This window comes from Grosmannia clavigera, assembly GCF_000143105.1.
Source record: "Grosmannia clavigera kw1407 unplaced genomic scaffold GCSC_161, whole genome shotgun sequence".
Taxonomy (NCBI): Eukaryota; Fungi; Ascomycota; class Sordariomycetes; order Ophiostomatales; family Ophiostomataceae; genus Leptographium; species Leptographium clavigerum.
The window spans coordinates 54,620-70,626 of record NW_014040778.1 but is presented as its reverse complement, the minus strand read 5'-3'; the positions used below and the strand labels follow the sequence as shown (position 1 = coordinate 70,626).

The following is a 16,007-nucleotide window of genomic DNA, read 5'->3' as shown; positions in this document are numbered from 1 at the left end:
AGAGAAACAAACAAAGAATATATTTGTGCAGTGGGAGGGGTTATCCAACCACAAGAACACACAAAAAAAAGAAAAAAAAACCCCAAAAGATTATAACACAAAAAAAAGAGAATTTTTAAAAAAAATCACGACAAAAAATGAAGAGGAATTTTTTAAAGATATTAAAAAGAAAAGGCTCAACAAAAAATTCCACAATGGAGGTAGAAAGTAAGGGGAAAGGGGAAAAAAGAAGAGTAGTATTAAAAATTAAGGTTTGTTGGACCAGGAAATTTTTGAAGAGGATTAAAACTACCTAGAGAAAAGAAATAAACAAAGTAAAAATTATTAAACATTTCTTGAAAAAAAGAAAGTCATTTAAACGACCACCTTTGTTATAAAACAAAAAGAAATCGAAACAAGTACGAGCCTTCAAAAAAAAAAAACATAACTTATCACCCCTAGCATTCAGCAAGAGAAAGCCATAAGATAAATAACCAGATATGGTAATTAAAAGAATACCCAGCAACCGACGGTGCGAAGAAGAGAGACGTCGAAGGACGAAGTCTTTTCGGCCGATGTTGAGATGCCATTAGAAAGTAGGAATTACCACTCGACTGTGAGCCATAAGAAAGTGAATAAAGACCGCAGATTTGCTGATTATAGACCATAAGACTAACGGGAATCGACCTTGAAGATGCAGAAGTATAGTGCGAATGACGATCTCTAAGACGGCTCTCTCTGCTCCTCCGATTTCAGATGCGTCGTATACTGAGCTTGAGATTAACCTGATACCTTAGGGGACGCAGTACCGTTCGAAGAAGGTAATGGAGATGTCTGTGCCGTTGTCTAGATGAATTCGTAAGGGTGAATACCATAATTCATTCGCGTTGCGTTCGATTACTGCCTTGATCGCGGCTGGTGCGTCTAACTTCTTCTTGTGCGTCAGTACCTCTAGCACTCCGGTAAATTCATCCTTGATTGCTGAAAAGTATCGCGTGCCGTCGAAAGCAGTGTGCTTGAAGGTGCCAAGGTCGATGTGGTACGCCTCTCCTGGCTTGGAGGCGCGAATCCCTCGCAGGTCCTTCGGCTTGAAGTGCTTGGCTTTGGCCCGCTTGCACGAGGTGCACGTCGGGTCAGTGTTTTCGGTGATGTGCTCTGGGAGCACCAGGCCTCCCTCGGCCTGCTTCATAGTCTCTTTGAGCGCCCTCCAGGACGGATGACCCAGTCTCTGGTGTATCAGGCGCAGTCTCTGGCGCTCGCTCAAAGACTGCGCGAAGCTTTTGGGTCGCCTGCGTCTGGGTTGCTATCGGTCGGAGTAGAAAACGCGCTTGCCACGCTCACTGATGAATTCTCCCCCTGCGTGGGAGCTGCGTCGAATGGCTTCGTTTGGTGAATAGGGAGGCGAAAGCCTCGTGCACGAACATCGAGCTTGGCTATCAGCTGCTTTTTGGTACAGTACAGCTTTGGTCCCACCAGGAAATTGCCTTTGAGGTAAAACTGGAGGCCAGAAAAGATGTTGATAGGGAAGGAAGGAACAAAATAAACCTTCCCCAGCGTCACCTCGTGCTCTCCACCGTCTGGTTTGGCCAGACTCAGTGCCACCTGGCCGACGTGCGACGCGGCCACTGGGCCGCCGCCCGTGATGAATCGTACTTGACTGGGTTGCAGGGTGCCAGGTACGAACCAGCTTGCATCGTTCGCCACGTGCATATCCCCACCGGTATTGAAGAGCTAGTTGTTTACCTTCTGGCCGTGGAAGAGGCCGTGAAACCCGACTTTGCCCACGATGGGCCAGGTGTCAGGGTCGGCCGTGATGCCTACACTGCGCGAAGTCTTCGCAGGCTTAATCTCTTCGTCGGTCTCGTCGTCTGTCAAGTCGAAGTCGCTAAGCGAAACGTCGTCATTGATCGTGATGCCTTGATCCGCATTAGGAGGGTTTTCGACGTAGAACATGCTCAACGAGCTTGTCTTTTTACCCTGATCTTTGGCTTCGACGTGGTGACTGTTAGAGGAGGGTCGGAGTTCTGGATGCTTTTTCCAGCAACGATCGACAGTATGACCCGTACGGTCACAGTGAGTGCATTTTAGAGTAGAGGCTGCCTTGCGCGCGCCCTGCTCCTTGTTTTTGTCACTGTCTTTTGTCTTCTCGTCTCCCTTGTAACCCCCCGACCTATCCTTGTTCTTGTCCTTGCCACCATCTTTGTGCTTGCTGACGGGGTTGACAGCCCTGTCCTTGCATCTTGTGGTAACGAAAAGCTTGGTGGCTTTGTAGACTTCGTCGCTGCCAAGCTTAGCGATCTTTGATCTCTACTGATCTATAATTTCTGCGTTCAACGCAGGGATACGCTTGCAAACGGCGCTTACTAAATAAAGAGCCTTGAGTTTGCTTGAAAGGGCGTCTGCGTAGGTCTTGTACCCACGGAAAACCTCTTCTATACGCTCAAACCACTCCTCGATCTTCTTAGTATCGCGCCATTGCAGGGTGTGCAGTTTGTAACTGAATTCGACTGCCAAATCCTCCGTGTGCGGTCGAAGGAGACGCTCTAGCTCTTGGTATCGCTCGAGGACTAAGTCCCCCTTGATCTGGCCTTGGAGCAACGTGCTAACTTGCATTTCTAGGGCGTATTTGATTTCGCCCTGCGCGTTATCCGTCAGATCGACGACGTCTTCAATTCGGGTTAATTTGATTAGGCCCAGCCCTCTCTTGAGAGCCTTGTCCTAGTCATCCTATTCCTCCGCCTTGGTTAGCTTAGGCACCTGCTTTGAACAGTGCTTAAAGAAGAGGTTTAAAGCCCTCTCTGACACGTTGATGCCTGCCATGCTGTTGACAGAAGTGCGTTTAGAACTAACGCGGGGAGTTTGTGGTCGTGACTCTGAACGAGATTGCTGAGGTTGCTGCTGAGGAGATTGCTTCTTAGATTGAAGCTTACTTTCGTGATTAGAAAAAATATTGAAAGATCGATCAGGTTTTTCACTGGGAGGCAGACTTTGTGCCCTGAACAGGCGTCTGACTGGCGTTCTTGAACGTGATGGACGTTCTCCCGAAGGTAGCACCACCGTTGTTGCTCTTGACGTTCCCGAAACCTGATCAAAATCGAAATGATCGTCTCTGGGGTCACCTTGATGAGGAAGATGCAGCTTCTCCAGGCCCTCAGTGACCTGCTCTGCTGAACCTCGATGAGAACGAGCTTGAAGCTCTGAAAAGATGCTGGATTGCCTTTCTGATTCGACAATCAGCTGCCTCCGATTTGGTGGTCTTGAAGAAGGTCTCTCCCAATATGGAAGCATGGAAAAAGAAGAAGATGCTGGATGCCAGCACCTAAAGTGAAGTATTATGGCCCCACGAAGCCCAGAATCAACCAAATGTCGGTTGGGAGACGCCGCGCGATGCTGACGATCTCTGAAATGATGCCCTAAGGCGAAAAAAAATGAAGCCCGAAGGCTGAAAAGAGGTGCCCTGGGGCGAAAATTATCGTGAGATGACGCAAATCGCCGTGACAGACCCGGATACAAGACCCGGGCTCATAACCTGTCACAACTTAGCTAATGACAGGGGAAGGGGAAGGCACTGTATGGGTCTGCCTGCATGAAGGTGGTGATCTGCGTGTTGTACTAGGGAAGAAAAAGCTACATTACACTGATTCTGTGGCGCAGAGATTTCACTGGGGCTATTCCCCACTTTTCTCTATTCTGGCCAATCAGAACGCGCAGGGCCAACCCTAGCCGGAAAACGCACAGTGTGCTCCATTCCCGCACTCAACATAAGCAACTTTTTTTACGGCAAAAACGTAAGTCTATTCCTATTCTAGTATAGCGCAGAACAAATTAACCAATCAACTAAGTTTTCTTAAACCTACTCTATGTACCATATTTCTTATCAGTGGAATACGGTGCAGATAGCCAAATTTTACGGTGCAAATAGCAACTCTCTTTAATAATAGGTTCACTTTTTAAGTGGGCCATGAATTATAGTGGGGCGTGGCACGATTACGCAAACCAGTTATAATATCGTGCACGTGACAGTACCGCGTTCCTTAAGCCCTAATTCCAATATATACCCCGCTAGCTCCACAAGATTCTCTAAAATCTGGAGCAAAGGATAGTTCCTGCTAGCATCCTCTGAAGGCTCGCAAGCGTCGCAATGGCCCTTTTAGACGAGGACGAAATCCAAGCGGTATCGTCACAGGACGAGATTCTCACGCACCAGACAGCTGCAGGTCCTAAGCGGAGGGTCTATTGGAGTCGTGATCACTACGTCGGTGCGCTGCTACTCAATGTGGCTGCATTCATTCTTCCAGCGCTCTACAGCACACTCTCCAAACTGTGGGTTGCGCGCATTGACTCTTCGCTCGTTGTGACGACAGATGTCTACACATACATTGGCGTCGTGGCCGAGGTGCTGAACGAGGGCCTTCCACGTGTATCGTGGGTCATCATCGGCGATAAGGCGTCTCGGCCGCTGGCTCAGCGACTCAGTCTCGCCTACACGATGATCCTCTTCCAGTCGGTGCTGGGCCTGATCATGAGCATCGCCTTTTATGCCGGCGCGGTGACATTTGCAAAGGGTTTTGTCCCGGTCGAAGTGCGTGTGGCGAGCCTGACCTATGTGCGGATCAGCGCCTTCTCAGCCCTGAGCTCGGCCATTGAGGCAGCCGTGGCTGCTGCGACGAGAGCACTCGACAAGCCCGATGTGCCGCTGCTGATCAGCGTAGCCAAGTTTTCCATCAACATCGTGCTGGACCTGCTGATCATCTCGCACGTCCACGTGGGTCGGCAGAAGCCGACGATCAACATGCAGGCCGGCATCCAGCTGGCCTGCAACATGACCTCGGCCTTTGTCGGACTGGGCTTTTTTCTGTGGACCACAGGTCTGACATCGCTCCGACGTGGTCACAAGCGCGCGCCGTCACACGACGGTAGAGGCCCAGCGGACATTGCCCGGGCAGAAATCGGAAGAGAGAGCGAACATGACCGCGTCCGCCCGAGTCTACGTGCCTTGGGCGTGCTCCTGCGACCAGGCATCGTCACGCTGGCCGAGTCGGCCGTCCGCAACGTGCTCTACCTCTGGCTGGTCTCTACAATCGTGGCCCTGGGGCAGACGTATGCGACGGCCTGGACAATCTTCAACACGATCCGCTGGGGGCTGGTGATGGTGCCCGTGCAGGCTCTGGAGGCGACAAGCCTCACCTTTATCGGGCACCGCTGGGGGTCGTGGCGCCATGAAATTGGCAAGACGGTGCGTCGGCCTGGGCGCGTGGCGTTCCGCACTCTCCTTCGCATCTCTCAGCCGGTCTTGCTTTCCCTTGTCATCGCCTTGATTGTAGAGGTTCCGCTGGCCATTTTCCTCTCAACCTGGGGCGCTCGTTCGTTTGCCTTCTATCTCAGCGAGTCGGCAGAAGTGGCCAAAGTGACGGCACACATGTGGCGAACCATCGATTGGTGCTACATCTTTTACGCTGCCTCGACCCAGCTGGCGACAATTCTGCTCGCTACACGGCCTAGGTGGTATCTTTACCAGAGCCTGGCCAGCAATCTGCTATACGTCCTGCCCTGGGCCATCGCCTGTCAGGTCATCAATCTGACGGATAATGCGTGGATGTATCATAGTGTCGTTTTCGGTGGGAGCTTGGTGTTTAGCTTTATCGATATTGTCATCGTGGATGGGCTCTGGGTCTGGCTGCTGATGAAGGGGAGGATGAGGCTGGAGGCATTCCACGAAAACTGAAGGCTAGACTGTCTGCTCGGATACGTGGCAATGGTAACCTGATGCTATTTGTCATTACCTATCAGGCGCACTCTAATTAAGCTTTTCTATATCATGTTCTATCGTCCGTCGTTTGCTTATCCAATGTGTATGGCTGTATCAGTTAATGTATTTGGGAATGGTCTTCATGATGCCGTCTCGGGCAATGTCCTCCATGGCTGTGGTCATCTCCTTGAGGAAGCGTTCGTCTGAGCGCAAGTCGTCGCCGAAGAGTGTCTTGATGCTCAGCAGCTCGACGGGGCTGGTGCCTCCGGCGCGGGCCTTTTCCTGGATCTCCTCACGCATGACGTCATCGACCTCAAATGGCTGGCCGTTGTCGTCGACGCCGAGGATGTAGTGGAACCAGGCAGCGGCAACGAAGCAGAGACGGCGGAACGGCTTGGTATGCCAGATAGCCTCGGCAATGGAGGGCATGATGAACTTTGGGATCTTTCCGGAGCCGTTGAGGCAGATGCGGGGCAGCTGGTCCATGATGGTGGGGTTGGAAAAGCGCTCAATAAGGGTGTGGCAGTAGGCATCAATGTCGACACCAGGAATGGCCGGAAGCAGCGGTTTGACCTCCTCCTGCATCATCTGCCAGACAAACGCGCCAAAAAGGGGGTTGCCCATCACCTCGTGCACGTACTTGAAGCCAGCGAGCTGGCCGGGGTAGCCGAGGGCCGAGTGGCTGCCGTTGAGCAGGCGGAGCTTATGCTTCTCAAACTGCTCCACATCGGAGACGTCCTTGACCACCTGGATACCGACCTTTTCAAAGGGCGGGCGGCCGTCGGCGAAGTCATCCTCGATGACCCACTGCATGAACGGCTCGGTAACGACGGGCCAGGCATCCTCGAGACCGAAGCCGTCAGAAAGAGCGGCCTTGTCAGCCGCAGTCGTCTGGGGGGTGATGCGGTCGACCATGGAGTTGGGGAAGGCGCCGTGCTCGGCGATCCAGTCGGCTATGGCAGGGTTGCGCAGGCGGGCAAACGTCTCGAGCATGGACTGGGTGATGCTGCCGTTGCGGTGCATGTTGTCGCACGAGAGCACGGTAAAGGGCTTGAGGCCTTGCTCGTGACGGCGAGCGAGAGCGGCATAGAGGAAGCCGTATGTCGTCTGGGGCGTCTTCTCGTTGGCGGGATCGAGGTCGAGCTGGATGTCGGGATGGTCGCTCTGCAGCTCGTGCGTGTGTTCGTCATAGTAGTAGCCGCTCTCGGTGATCGTCAGCGAGACGATGTGGGTGTCGGGATGAGCCATTTTGGCCACAACGGCCTCGCGATCGTCAGGCGCGAACAGGTAGTTGTTGATGCTGCCAACCACGTGGGCCGTGCTGCCCTTGGCCGACCGCTCGACGACAGTGTAGAGGTGGTCCTGGCCGTTGAGGGCATCCCGCATGGCCGCGTCAAACGGCTGCAGGCCGACACCGCAGATGGCAAAGTCGGTCAGCCCGTGCTTCTGCATCAGCTGGTCGATGTACACGGCCAGATGGGCGCGATGGAAACCGCCCACGCCGATGTGCACGATGCCCTCCTTGACAGCGCCATTGCGCTCGTATGTGGGAATGGAAATCTGGGTGGCGCCTTGGCCGGCTGCCGCAATCTGCGGCAGGTTCTTGCTGCTGAGCTTGATGGGTGCCATTGCGGTCGAGAACCGGAACCGGCGGGCAGAGGGATGCGGGGTGGAGGAGGGGACTTTTGCAAAGTTGGCAGCAGGGCAAGGGATGGGCAGGATAGGGCGATTGCGGGTGGAATCGTCTCGAGCGTGTGTTGATGGATGAACAATGCGAGAAATGGGCGATCGGGCCCAGCAAGCTTTCCTTTATGTCTGGCCGCTTGGGTTCTGCTTAGTCGGCCGATCCTTGCTGGATTGCGGCAGTTCACGGCTTCACCGCCCGGGGCTCATTGTTTCCAAAGCCCGGCAGAAAAAAGACTCACGTACTAGTACATGCAGCGGCCGCTGATATCGGCGAGCAGCGGCCGCTAGAGCTTGGGTACAGTACTTGTGTGTAATCCCAATATGTTTTCGTGGGGCCTCTTGACCGCCTTTGCCCCCACTAGCCCACGGATGTCCGAGAATAGGACGGGCACGAGAGCTGCCTAACTTTTTGGTTTTGGGACGCGGCGGGGTAGTCACACCGCTCAGGGCCGGATCCCTGCTTTTCGTGTCATCTGCGCTACCCCTTGCAGTACGGCAGACAGAGAGTCTCTATTCTCCTCTCTTCGTCTGACATGTTGTGCCCGCAAATTGCATGCTTTGTGGCCAGTGCTGAAGGCTCTTTGGGTCAGCCGGCCAGCTCGTGTATGTCGTGGCTTGTGGGGGGCAAAATGGGTTTGAGGCATATTCATTGAGGCATAAAATATCAGCACGTGGGCGTGCACGTGACTGTTCATCGGCGATGTCCGTTTCGAAAAGTACATACGAATCGGAAAAGGGCGGACAATGACAGGTCACGGAGGGAAAGTAGCAAGGAGTCTAAGCAGCGACTTTTCTGCTATCAGTGCTTCACGCCTTCTCCGAAACGGTTCGTGGCCAAGGAGAGTCTGTAGCTTCGAATGCTGCACATACAACCCAGAAAGATCACCACCGTTGATATTTGCGGACATCTGATCCGGTAGTTTCCTTGCGACCTGAAAAATCATGATGTGATTTATCAGCCCTCTTCTCGGTCTCCTGACCCTCAAATTGGCGGTGTCGTCGCCATTGAAGCAAGATTTCAAAACACCGCTACATAGTATCGGCTGTAGAATGTCGTTGGCAAGCTGGCCACGTCCAGACGGTTCTTCAGGTTCTTCTCAGCCTGTCCCACATGATAGTAAGATGCTCGTCAACAGAAACTCCCAGCTCGAACGTATGACCATAGCCAAGCCAACGGTACGACATGACCAGACCTGACCGATGCTATCCCGTCTATGTACGTGTACGGGAGTACAGACTGAGAGTCATACGGAGTACAGGAGGATACAACTGATCGACAAATTAGTGCATACATACGGGATGCGTGCGCGGCGACCAGATTTAGTTGCAGGGGTGCTTTGCGTAGGGCCTGCTTTTTACACTGCAATGCCTTGCCTCTGCGTCCCGAAAGATGGTGCTAAAATACCTCACCCTCAGTCTAGCGGCACGGAGTACTTCTGCGGCAGTGCCTATACGGAGTAAAAAGTCCATTTCGACGTGGTAGCGGTGAAGCCGGCCCACTACGTTAAGCTTATTTAAGTTTGGAGTCCATTACAGCTGGTTTTGTGTCGATCCCCGTGCTCTGAGCGGCTGGCCATCACCAGGCTAAAGTATGGTACGCGAGCCAAATCCCATTGCAATCCAGGGCCATCAAACTATATAGGTGTGTAGTTCTTAGCAAATTCTTACCCGAGTATGAGTTGCCTTGCAGTCAAATTCTGGCCCCGATTTCTTCGAAGCAGTCTGAAGATAGCAGTCTATAGTGTGTGTGAAACTTACTAACAGTAGCCAGACGGCTATTACGATATTGCACGGTGGTAGCTTTGGCCTCATCCCCTACTTCCTTCACGAGGGCTACTAATTGACTCCCTTGAACGTTTACCAGCTCAATGGGGTAGCTTGAGACACTATCACAAATGTGTGTAGAAGCTGTGCTAATGCTGACGGCTGAAATTTCACAGTGATAAATGTTTCAGATTTAGCTATTACCTGCGCGCCTCGTACCTGTCGTATTATACGTATAACGACACTATGGCCGGGGTACTGCTTGGACTACTTACGGAGACAGGCCCACAGTCAATGCCGTGGTGTGAGAGGACGTACCCCATATAGTTATGGATACACGTTATAGGTGAATCTTGCCTTATTCTTGTGGAGGGAATGTGGAGAGACGCTTTTTGGGAGGAGTCAATATTTAGGCTTTATGCCGTAAGCAAGATCGGTCCAGATTGTCTGTAAAAATGGCTACATTGCGATCGTTCAGTGTCCATGCGCGGGAAGAAGCACACATATATGAGCCATGAGACCACGAAATTGACCACTTTCATCATTCGTTCATATCAACTCACATTAGTAAAACGGTGGACAAGAATCCAGCGATTTTAGAGAACGTGTGTCTAGTCTGCCGAGGAGCCTTTACTGAAGATACTGCGCCACTAACTAAGTATATCGGGTTTCAAGGAACGACCCAGAGCGTCAAGTATCGGGAACTTAAAACTTCGCCTAAACATTACGTCAGCGTTGCCTAATGTCACGGTCTCTGATACATAATCATGGACACCTAGCTATGCACCATCAATTTTGCGCTGTGTCTATGGGAAACAGGTCACGATGCCTGGTCGTGAGAGATTGTTTTTGCCCAGACACAGGCTGCTCTTTTTAATTCTATTTATTCCTTGAACTAGAAACTCACTGTTATTATGCGACGAACAATGGACTGATGTCATACGATGAATCAATTGATTGAAGCCACAAGCCAAGCATCGTGAAGGTCCAGCCGAAAGACGTGCTGTAGCTCCACCAATGTGGGACCAAGACATCGCAAATACGCTATCTGCACATGCTCCGAACTATGTACTTAGCAAGCCTTTATGCAGTACGAAGTACGGACACAGACTCCGAACTAGTTAACAAATTAGCGGATAATTGGCAGCCGCCAAAGTGGGTACAGGGCACGACGTCAATAATATTTATACATATGTCCTGATGTCTCCCACTTTCGATTTGTCGAAACGTCGCGCTTGAATTGACAGCAACACCATGGCTTCCTCGCGGACTTCGACAAAAGTCATTGTGGTGGGCGGTGGCGGCACCATGGGGGCCTCGACTGCCTTGCATCTGTTGCGGTTCGGCTACAGTCCGTCGAATATCACCGTTCTCGACACGTATCCGATCCCTTCAGCACAGTCGGCCGGACACGATCTGAACAAGATCATGGGCGTTCGTGTGGGTAAAAAGTCTGACATCCGAATAAGTCTCGAAGCGAGGGAATTGTGGCAGAACGATGAGCTTTTCCGACCTTTCTTCCACAATACTGGCAGAGTAGGCGAACCCCTTCTCGTGCATTAAGATATGCGCTTCCAGTCACCGCTAAACATCGTCTAGCTCGACTGTGCGGGTTCAAAAGAAGGCATTGAAGAGCTGCGGGCAGAGTTTCAAGCCCTTATCGATGCAGATGTGAAGTTGGAAGAAACTCATGAATGGTTAGATACCGAAGAGCAGATTCTGGCCAAAATTCCACAATTGGAAGCCGATCAAATCAAGGTTAGGCGAGTTGGCCTGTCTGTGATCTGTGATTGTATAAGACTACATACTGACTTTCGGTATCCGAAAGGGCTGGAAGGCGATATATAGCCAGGATGGGGGGTGGCTCGCGGCAGCCAAAGCCATCAATGCGATTGGAGAGGTTCTGAAAGCCGAAGGTGTCAACTTTGGGTTTGGGAGGTGAGACAAGCACCATATTTTTTGTTGCTTTTGAAGTTCGAAGCTAATTAGGATGTATGTAGTGCTGGTTCCTTCAAGCAGCCTCTCTTTAAAGAAGATGGAATCACCTGCATCGGCGTCGAGACAGTAGACGGCACTAAGTATTATGCCGACAAAGTCGTTCTGGCTGCAGGAGCCTGGAGTCCTACACTTGTAGACCTTGAAGACCAGTGCTGCTCAAAGGCGAGTAAAAAGTCCTGTTAGAACTACAACTACCACAAGAACGCTCTATTAACCCTAGGTGTGCAGGCTTGGGTATACGCCCACATTCAGCTAACGGATGAGGAAGCAGCTGAGTACAAGGGAGTCCCTGTCGTTTATAACGGGGACATCGGCTTCTTCTTTGAACCAAATGAGTGCGCAGTAACCCGGATGAATGCATAGACAGCAGAGTTGGTACTGACCTTTGTCAGGTATGGTGTCATAAAAGTCTGCGACGAATTCCCAGGATTCTCCCGGTTCAGAATGCACCAGCCTTGCGGCACCGACTTTCCAAAGAAAATCTCAGTTCCCCGGTCTCATGCGAAACATCCTACAGACACTTATCCTGACGAGTCTGAGATCACCATTAGAAAGGCCATTGCAACTTACTTGCCCCGCTTCAAGGAGAAAGAGCTCTTCAACCGAAGCATGTGTTGGTGCACTGACACGGCAGATTCTGATTTACTCATTTGCGAGTATCCAAAGTGGAAAAACTTTATTCTTGCCACCGGTGACAGCGGGTAAGTCGTACCGACTCCGGGACGTATGGCTTGACAAAGTATACTCTAATACTAGCAGGCACTCTTTTAAGCTTCTCCCTAGTATCGGGAAGCACGTTGTCGAGCTCATAGAAGGAAATCTGGACCCAGACCTCGCCCACTACTGGAGATGGCGGCCTGGAGGCGATGCGCTGAAGTCTAACCGAGGGGCAGCACCCAAAGACCTCTCAGACCTGCCTGGTTGGAACCACGACGAGAAGGCTGTGTAATGGCTAATTTACCTTATCATCGAGCCGTCAACATTTCTGTCCGCAAAAGAACAGTCTCCAACGTAGATGTGTCTAGGAGCCTTACACAAATAGCTATGTACTGTAATAGGCTAAAAGTATATACACACAGCGAAACTGTCTGATATGCTAAAAGAGTAGTCATAATATAGAGCGTAGACGAGGCTCCTGAAGAAAGTAAGACTGACGATTTATTCCGACATATGTCGTATAGACTTCAGCACATGTCTAGTTCCGAGTTGCCAGAGAGCTACAGGACAACATAGACACACTTCTGACGTCACCGTTGTCCCGAAATATGGAAAACTGACGCCCCAACCTTCAAGATCGCATTGGTCTATCCGTTCAGAGTGCCAAAAATGACCATCTAAAGGTCCGTACTGCCTGTTCAGCAAGAGAGGCCGCCTTATTTGGCATCGCCATGGTTGAGATTCTCTGAGCTTAACGATACTGAACCATTTTCCCGGTTTCTGCTAGGACATGGCGAGCCTAAATTTTCTTATCCATAAAATATAGCATGCGACCCTTGTGGAGCACCGGGGGCTTTAGTTCCAAGCAGTTCCAGGTAATTACCCCTTGTCACATGAAGAAGATTTCATCGGTGCCTGCGCTGCTTGCCAAGACCATTATCCGGGATTCGACCAAAGGGTTGACAAAAATCCACCCTAGAACAGCTTCTCGGATATCGGGAATGGGGTAAATTGGCAGCTCGAACAATCAAAGCACAAATGTTTAAGAAGCATATCTCCATTTGCAAAGGAAAGGCAACGGTCAAATCTATCGTGCTGAGAATTCCCCGGGTCGAAAGCAATCAGCCATGAGTGCGCCCTCACAGCCAATGCCGGAGGCAGCTCCTACCACAGGCATTTTCACCTGCAAGGATGCGCCAATTGAGAATCACCGGCCACTCAAGATCCGAGTGATCGGCGCGGGAATCGCAGGGGTTTATTTGGGGATCCGCATCCCGCAAAGACTGCGCAATGTCGACCTGCAGATCTACGAAAAGAACACGGGCATAGGTGGCACATGGTGGGAGAACCGGTATCCCGGATGTGCCTGCGACATTCCGTGTACGATGCCGTCTGCTTGCTTGGAAAGGGACATGGACGGATGATGGACTGACACGTTCGTCTTTTACAGCCCACTCATACCAGTACAGCTTTGAGCCAAACAAGACGTGGTCCGGCTTCTATGCACCGTCACAAGAGATTTGCGGCTACATCCAGCGAGTGGCAGACAAGTACGGGGTGCGTCGGTTTGTGAAACTCAGCCACAAGGTCATGAGCTGCGCCTGGGACGACTCCTCGAAGAAATGGTGAGGCTGAATCCCAACTTTGTGACCGAGGCTGCCTGCTTACTATCTGTAGGCACGTCACCGTGGAGAAGGCAGATACCGGCGAAGTGTTTGAGGAAGAGGCGGACATTGTGGTCAGCGCACGGGGCAACCTGAATGACTTCAAGTGGCCTGATATCAAGGGCTTCGGGACCTTCAAGGGCAAAACGATGCACTCTGCGTCATGGGATGACAGGTAAGTGGTGCAGTCATCACAAGAGAATACAAAGACCTGGCACTGATTGGGACCTGCAGCTACGATTTCCGCAACAAAAAGGTCGGAGTTATCGGAGGGGGGTCGAGCTCAATCCAGATTGTGCCGGTGCTGCAAAAGATCGAGGGCATCCATTTGAGCTGCTTCATCAGGAGCAAGGTGTGGATCTCGAATCGGTTTGGCGACCATCTGATGACGCAGATGGGCCTGGATCCGAACCGGCTAGAGTGTAGGTGGTTGTAGTCTGGATGCAGATATAGTGCTGTTTCTAACAGGCAAACAGTCACAGAAGAACAGCTGAAGCAGTTTCAAGACCCGGCTGCGTACCGAAAATTCCGCAAGCTGGTGGAGGACGACGGAAACATGGTGCACTTCTCGTCCAAGCAGGGATCGGATATGCAGAAGATGTTCATGGACACGTTCTCGGCCATCACCAAGGAGCGGCTGGCGAAGAAACCAGAGCTACTATCGCACTTCTCGCCGCCGTTTGGCGTTGGCTGCCGGCGGCTAACACCTGGGCCGGGCTATCTGGAGGCGCTGGTGGAAGACAATGTTGACTGCATCACGGACGAGGCGGCAGCGATAGACGAAACCGGCGCCGTGATGACGAGCGGTCGCCACATCGACCTGGACGTCGTCTGCTGTGCGACCGGTTTCAACACGTCATCGGTGCCGCCCTTTCCGGTGACGGGACGCCAAGGTGTCACGCTCGCAGACAAGTTCTCAACCTACCCGCAAACGTACCTCTCGCTCGCCATCGACGACTTCCCAAACTATTTCTTGATGCTCGGCCCCAACGCCAGCACCGGTGCCGGCTCGCTCACCGTCGTGCTCGAGGCACAGGGCGATTACGTCATCAAGTGTGCCCGCAAGCTGCAGAAGGAGGATTATGTCAGCATGGAGCCCAAGGCCGCTCGCGTGCGCGACTTTAGCGATTACGTCGGCAACTACTTCAAGTCCACCGTCTACGTTGGCGCCTGCAGAAGCTGGTACAAGACCGAGGGCGGCAACGGCGGTCGCATTTCCGGGCTGTGGCCGGGCAGCATCGTGCATATGATGGAGGCCTTGCGGGCGCCACGATGGGAGGACTACGAGTGGGAGAGCCGCGAGGAGAACCGTCTGCGCTGGCTGGGTAACGGCCTGACCGAGGCCCTGCTACCGGGAGGCGACCCTAGCTGGTACCTCAATGAAGAGGAGATACAAGTGCCGCCCGAAGGCAAACCGGAGGACGATCCGAGATACAAGTCCAGGCCGTTTTCGCACTAAGCGGATTTTGTCAGAATCTCGCTTTTTGTAGACGGACAAAGATGTAATAGAGTCTGTCGGGATCGGATTTTGTGTACGGAGTAGACATGTCTTATAAAGATGTCCTCCGTAGTCCGTGCATGCATGAGAATATTGCCAAGAAAAAGATCCAAAATAATGTTCAAGTGTAGGTGGGTCTGTTCAGTCCTTAATGTCTACGTCGTACTTACGTCGTAGATATTTGAATACCTCGGAAGCTTCTCAGGGGAACACAACAGGGAATCCTGATTGGTTCACAGTGGGCTTTTTCCACACCAGGTCCCCCCCCCCTTGCTAAATTGTAGCTTATGAAGCTAGTTTTTAGCGATGGCTCGCTTAATCACTTGACCCTTTCGACAGACATCCATGTACAGTATAATAGTATGTGTTGTAGAGCAGACAAGACCTCTGATCAAAGAGTCGAACGTAGTCGAGTCCCGGCCATGGAACCAAACTCGAGCACCCTTATATCAAACAAGTCGCATGTTTGACAAAGATTGATGTCGTTCAGTTTGTCGGCCTTCAAGATGCCAGCCTTGCAGATTGCTTTGCACTGAATATATACGATAATTATGGCGGCGGTGCTGATGCGGCCAAGTTTGGGCAAGCTCTTCAGTTACCTCCGGCTCTGCTTCTTGTCTATCTCTCTGATATTGTCGTCTTTAGTCCACCCCTGATCTTACCTTCCGGAGGTTGTAACCTCAAGTTCGGCTCAGTCAGTGCGCCTTTGATGAACCTAGGCTATGGTAATGTTGAGGCCTCTTTAGATATACTACGGGTGTTGAATGATACCAAGAATAATGCCACTGCATCCGCTTAGGCTACAGCATGGTGCGGCAACGATCAGCTCTACTTGACTAAGCCAAACCCGTGGGAAGAGCCGTACAACATGTGCAGGATGTTGCATACCTGTTTCAACATTGAGAGTACGAAATGGCAAGCGGGAAAGGAGAATAAGCAGTGACATTTGCGTCAGTATTGTCAGGTTGGAAGAAGCTGAGTCATCTCATGGAATTCTGCATCTGCTAGAGAT

At 51.7% G+C, this 16,007-nt stretch overlaps 4 protein-coding genes across 4 annotated transcripts; 3 read left to right on the top strand and 1 right to left on the bottom strand.

Moving 5' to 3' along the window:
* Nucleotides 1-4,120: 4,120 nt before the first annotated feature.
* Nucleotides 4,121-5,704, top strand: CMQ_8157 (uncharacterized protein; the record flags this gene model as incomplete). The annotated part of the gene is made up of 1 exon (XM_014315698.1): nt 4,121-5,704. One exon carries the CDS (start codon nt 4,121-4,123, stop codon nt 5,702-5,704), a length of 1,584 nt encoding a protein of 527 aa, XP_014171173.1.
* Nucleotides 5,705-5,842: 138 nt separating this feature from the next.
* Nucleotides 5,843-7,357, bottom strand: CMQ_8038 (mannitol dehydrogenase; the record flags this gene model as incomplete). The annotated part of the gene is made up of 1 exon (XM_014315579.1): nt 5,843-7,357. One exon carries the CDS (start codon nt 7,355-7,357, stop codon nt 5,843-5,845), a length of 1,515 nt encoding a protein of 504 aa, XP_014171054.1.
* Nucleotides 7,358-10,432: 3,075 nt separating this feature from the next.
* CMQ_8036 (fructosyl peptide oxidase) lies at nt 10,433-12,125 on the top strand (the record flags this gene model as incomplete). The annotated part of the gene is made up of 7 exons (XM_014315577.1): nt 10,433-10,618; nt 10,778-10,936; nt 11,007-11,116; nt 11,179-11,354; nt 11,448-11,511; nt 11,569-11,877; nt 11,936-12,125. 7 exons carry the CDS (start codon nt 10,433-10,435, stop codon nt 12,123-12,125), a joined length of 1,194 nt encoding a protein of 397 aa, XP_014171052.1.
* Nucleotides 12,126-12,981: 856 nt separating this feature from the next.
* CMQ_8047 (flavin-binding monooxygenase) lies at nt 12,982-14,956 on the top strand (the record flags this gene model as incomplete). Its single annotated transcript, XM_014315588.1, has 5 exons — nt 12,982-13,213; nt 13,284-13,458; nt 13,511-13,672; nt 13,732-13,919; nt 13,974-14,956. The coding sequence occupies 5 exons, from the start codon at nt 12,982-12,984 to the stop codon at nt 14,954-14,956; spliced, it is 1,740 nt and encodes a 579-aa protein (XP_014171063.1).
* Nucleotides 14,957-16,007: the final 1,051 nt, after the last annotated feature.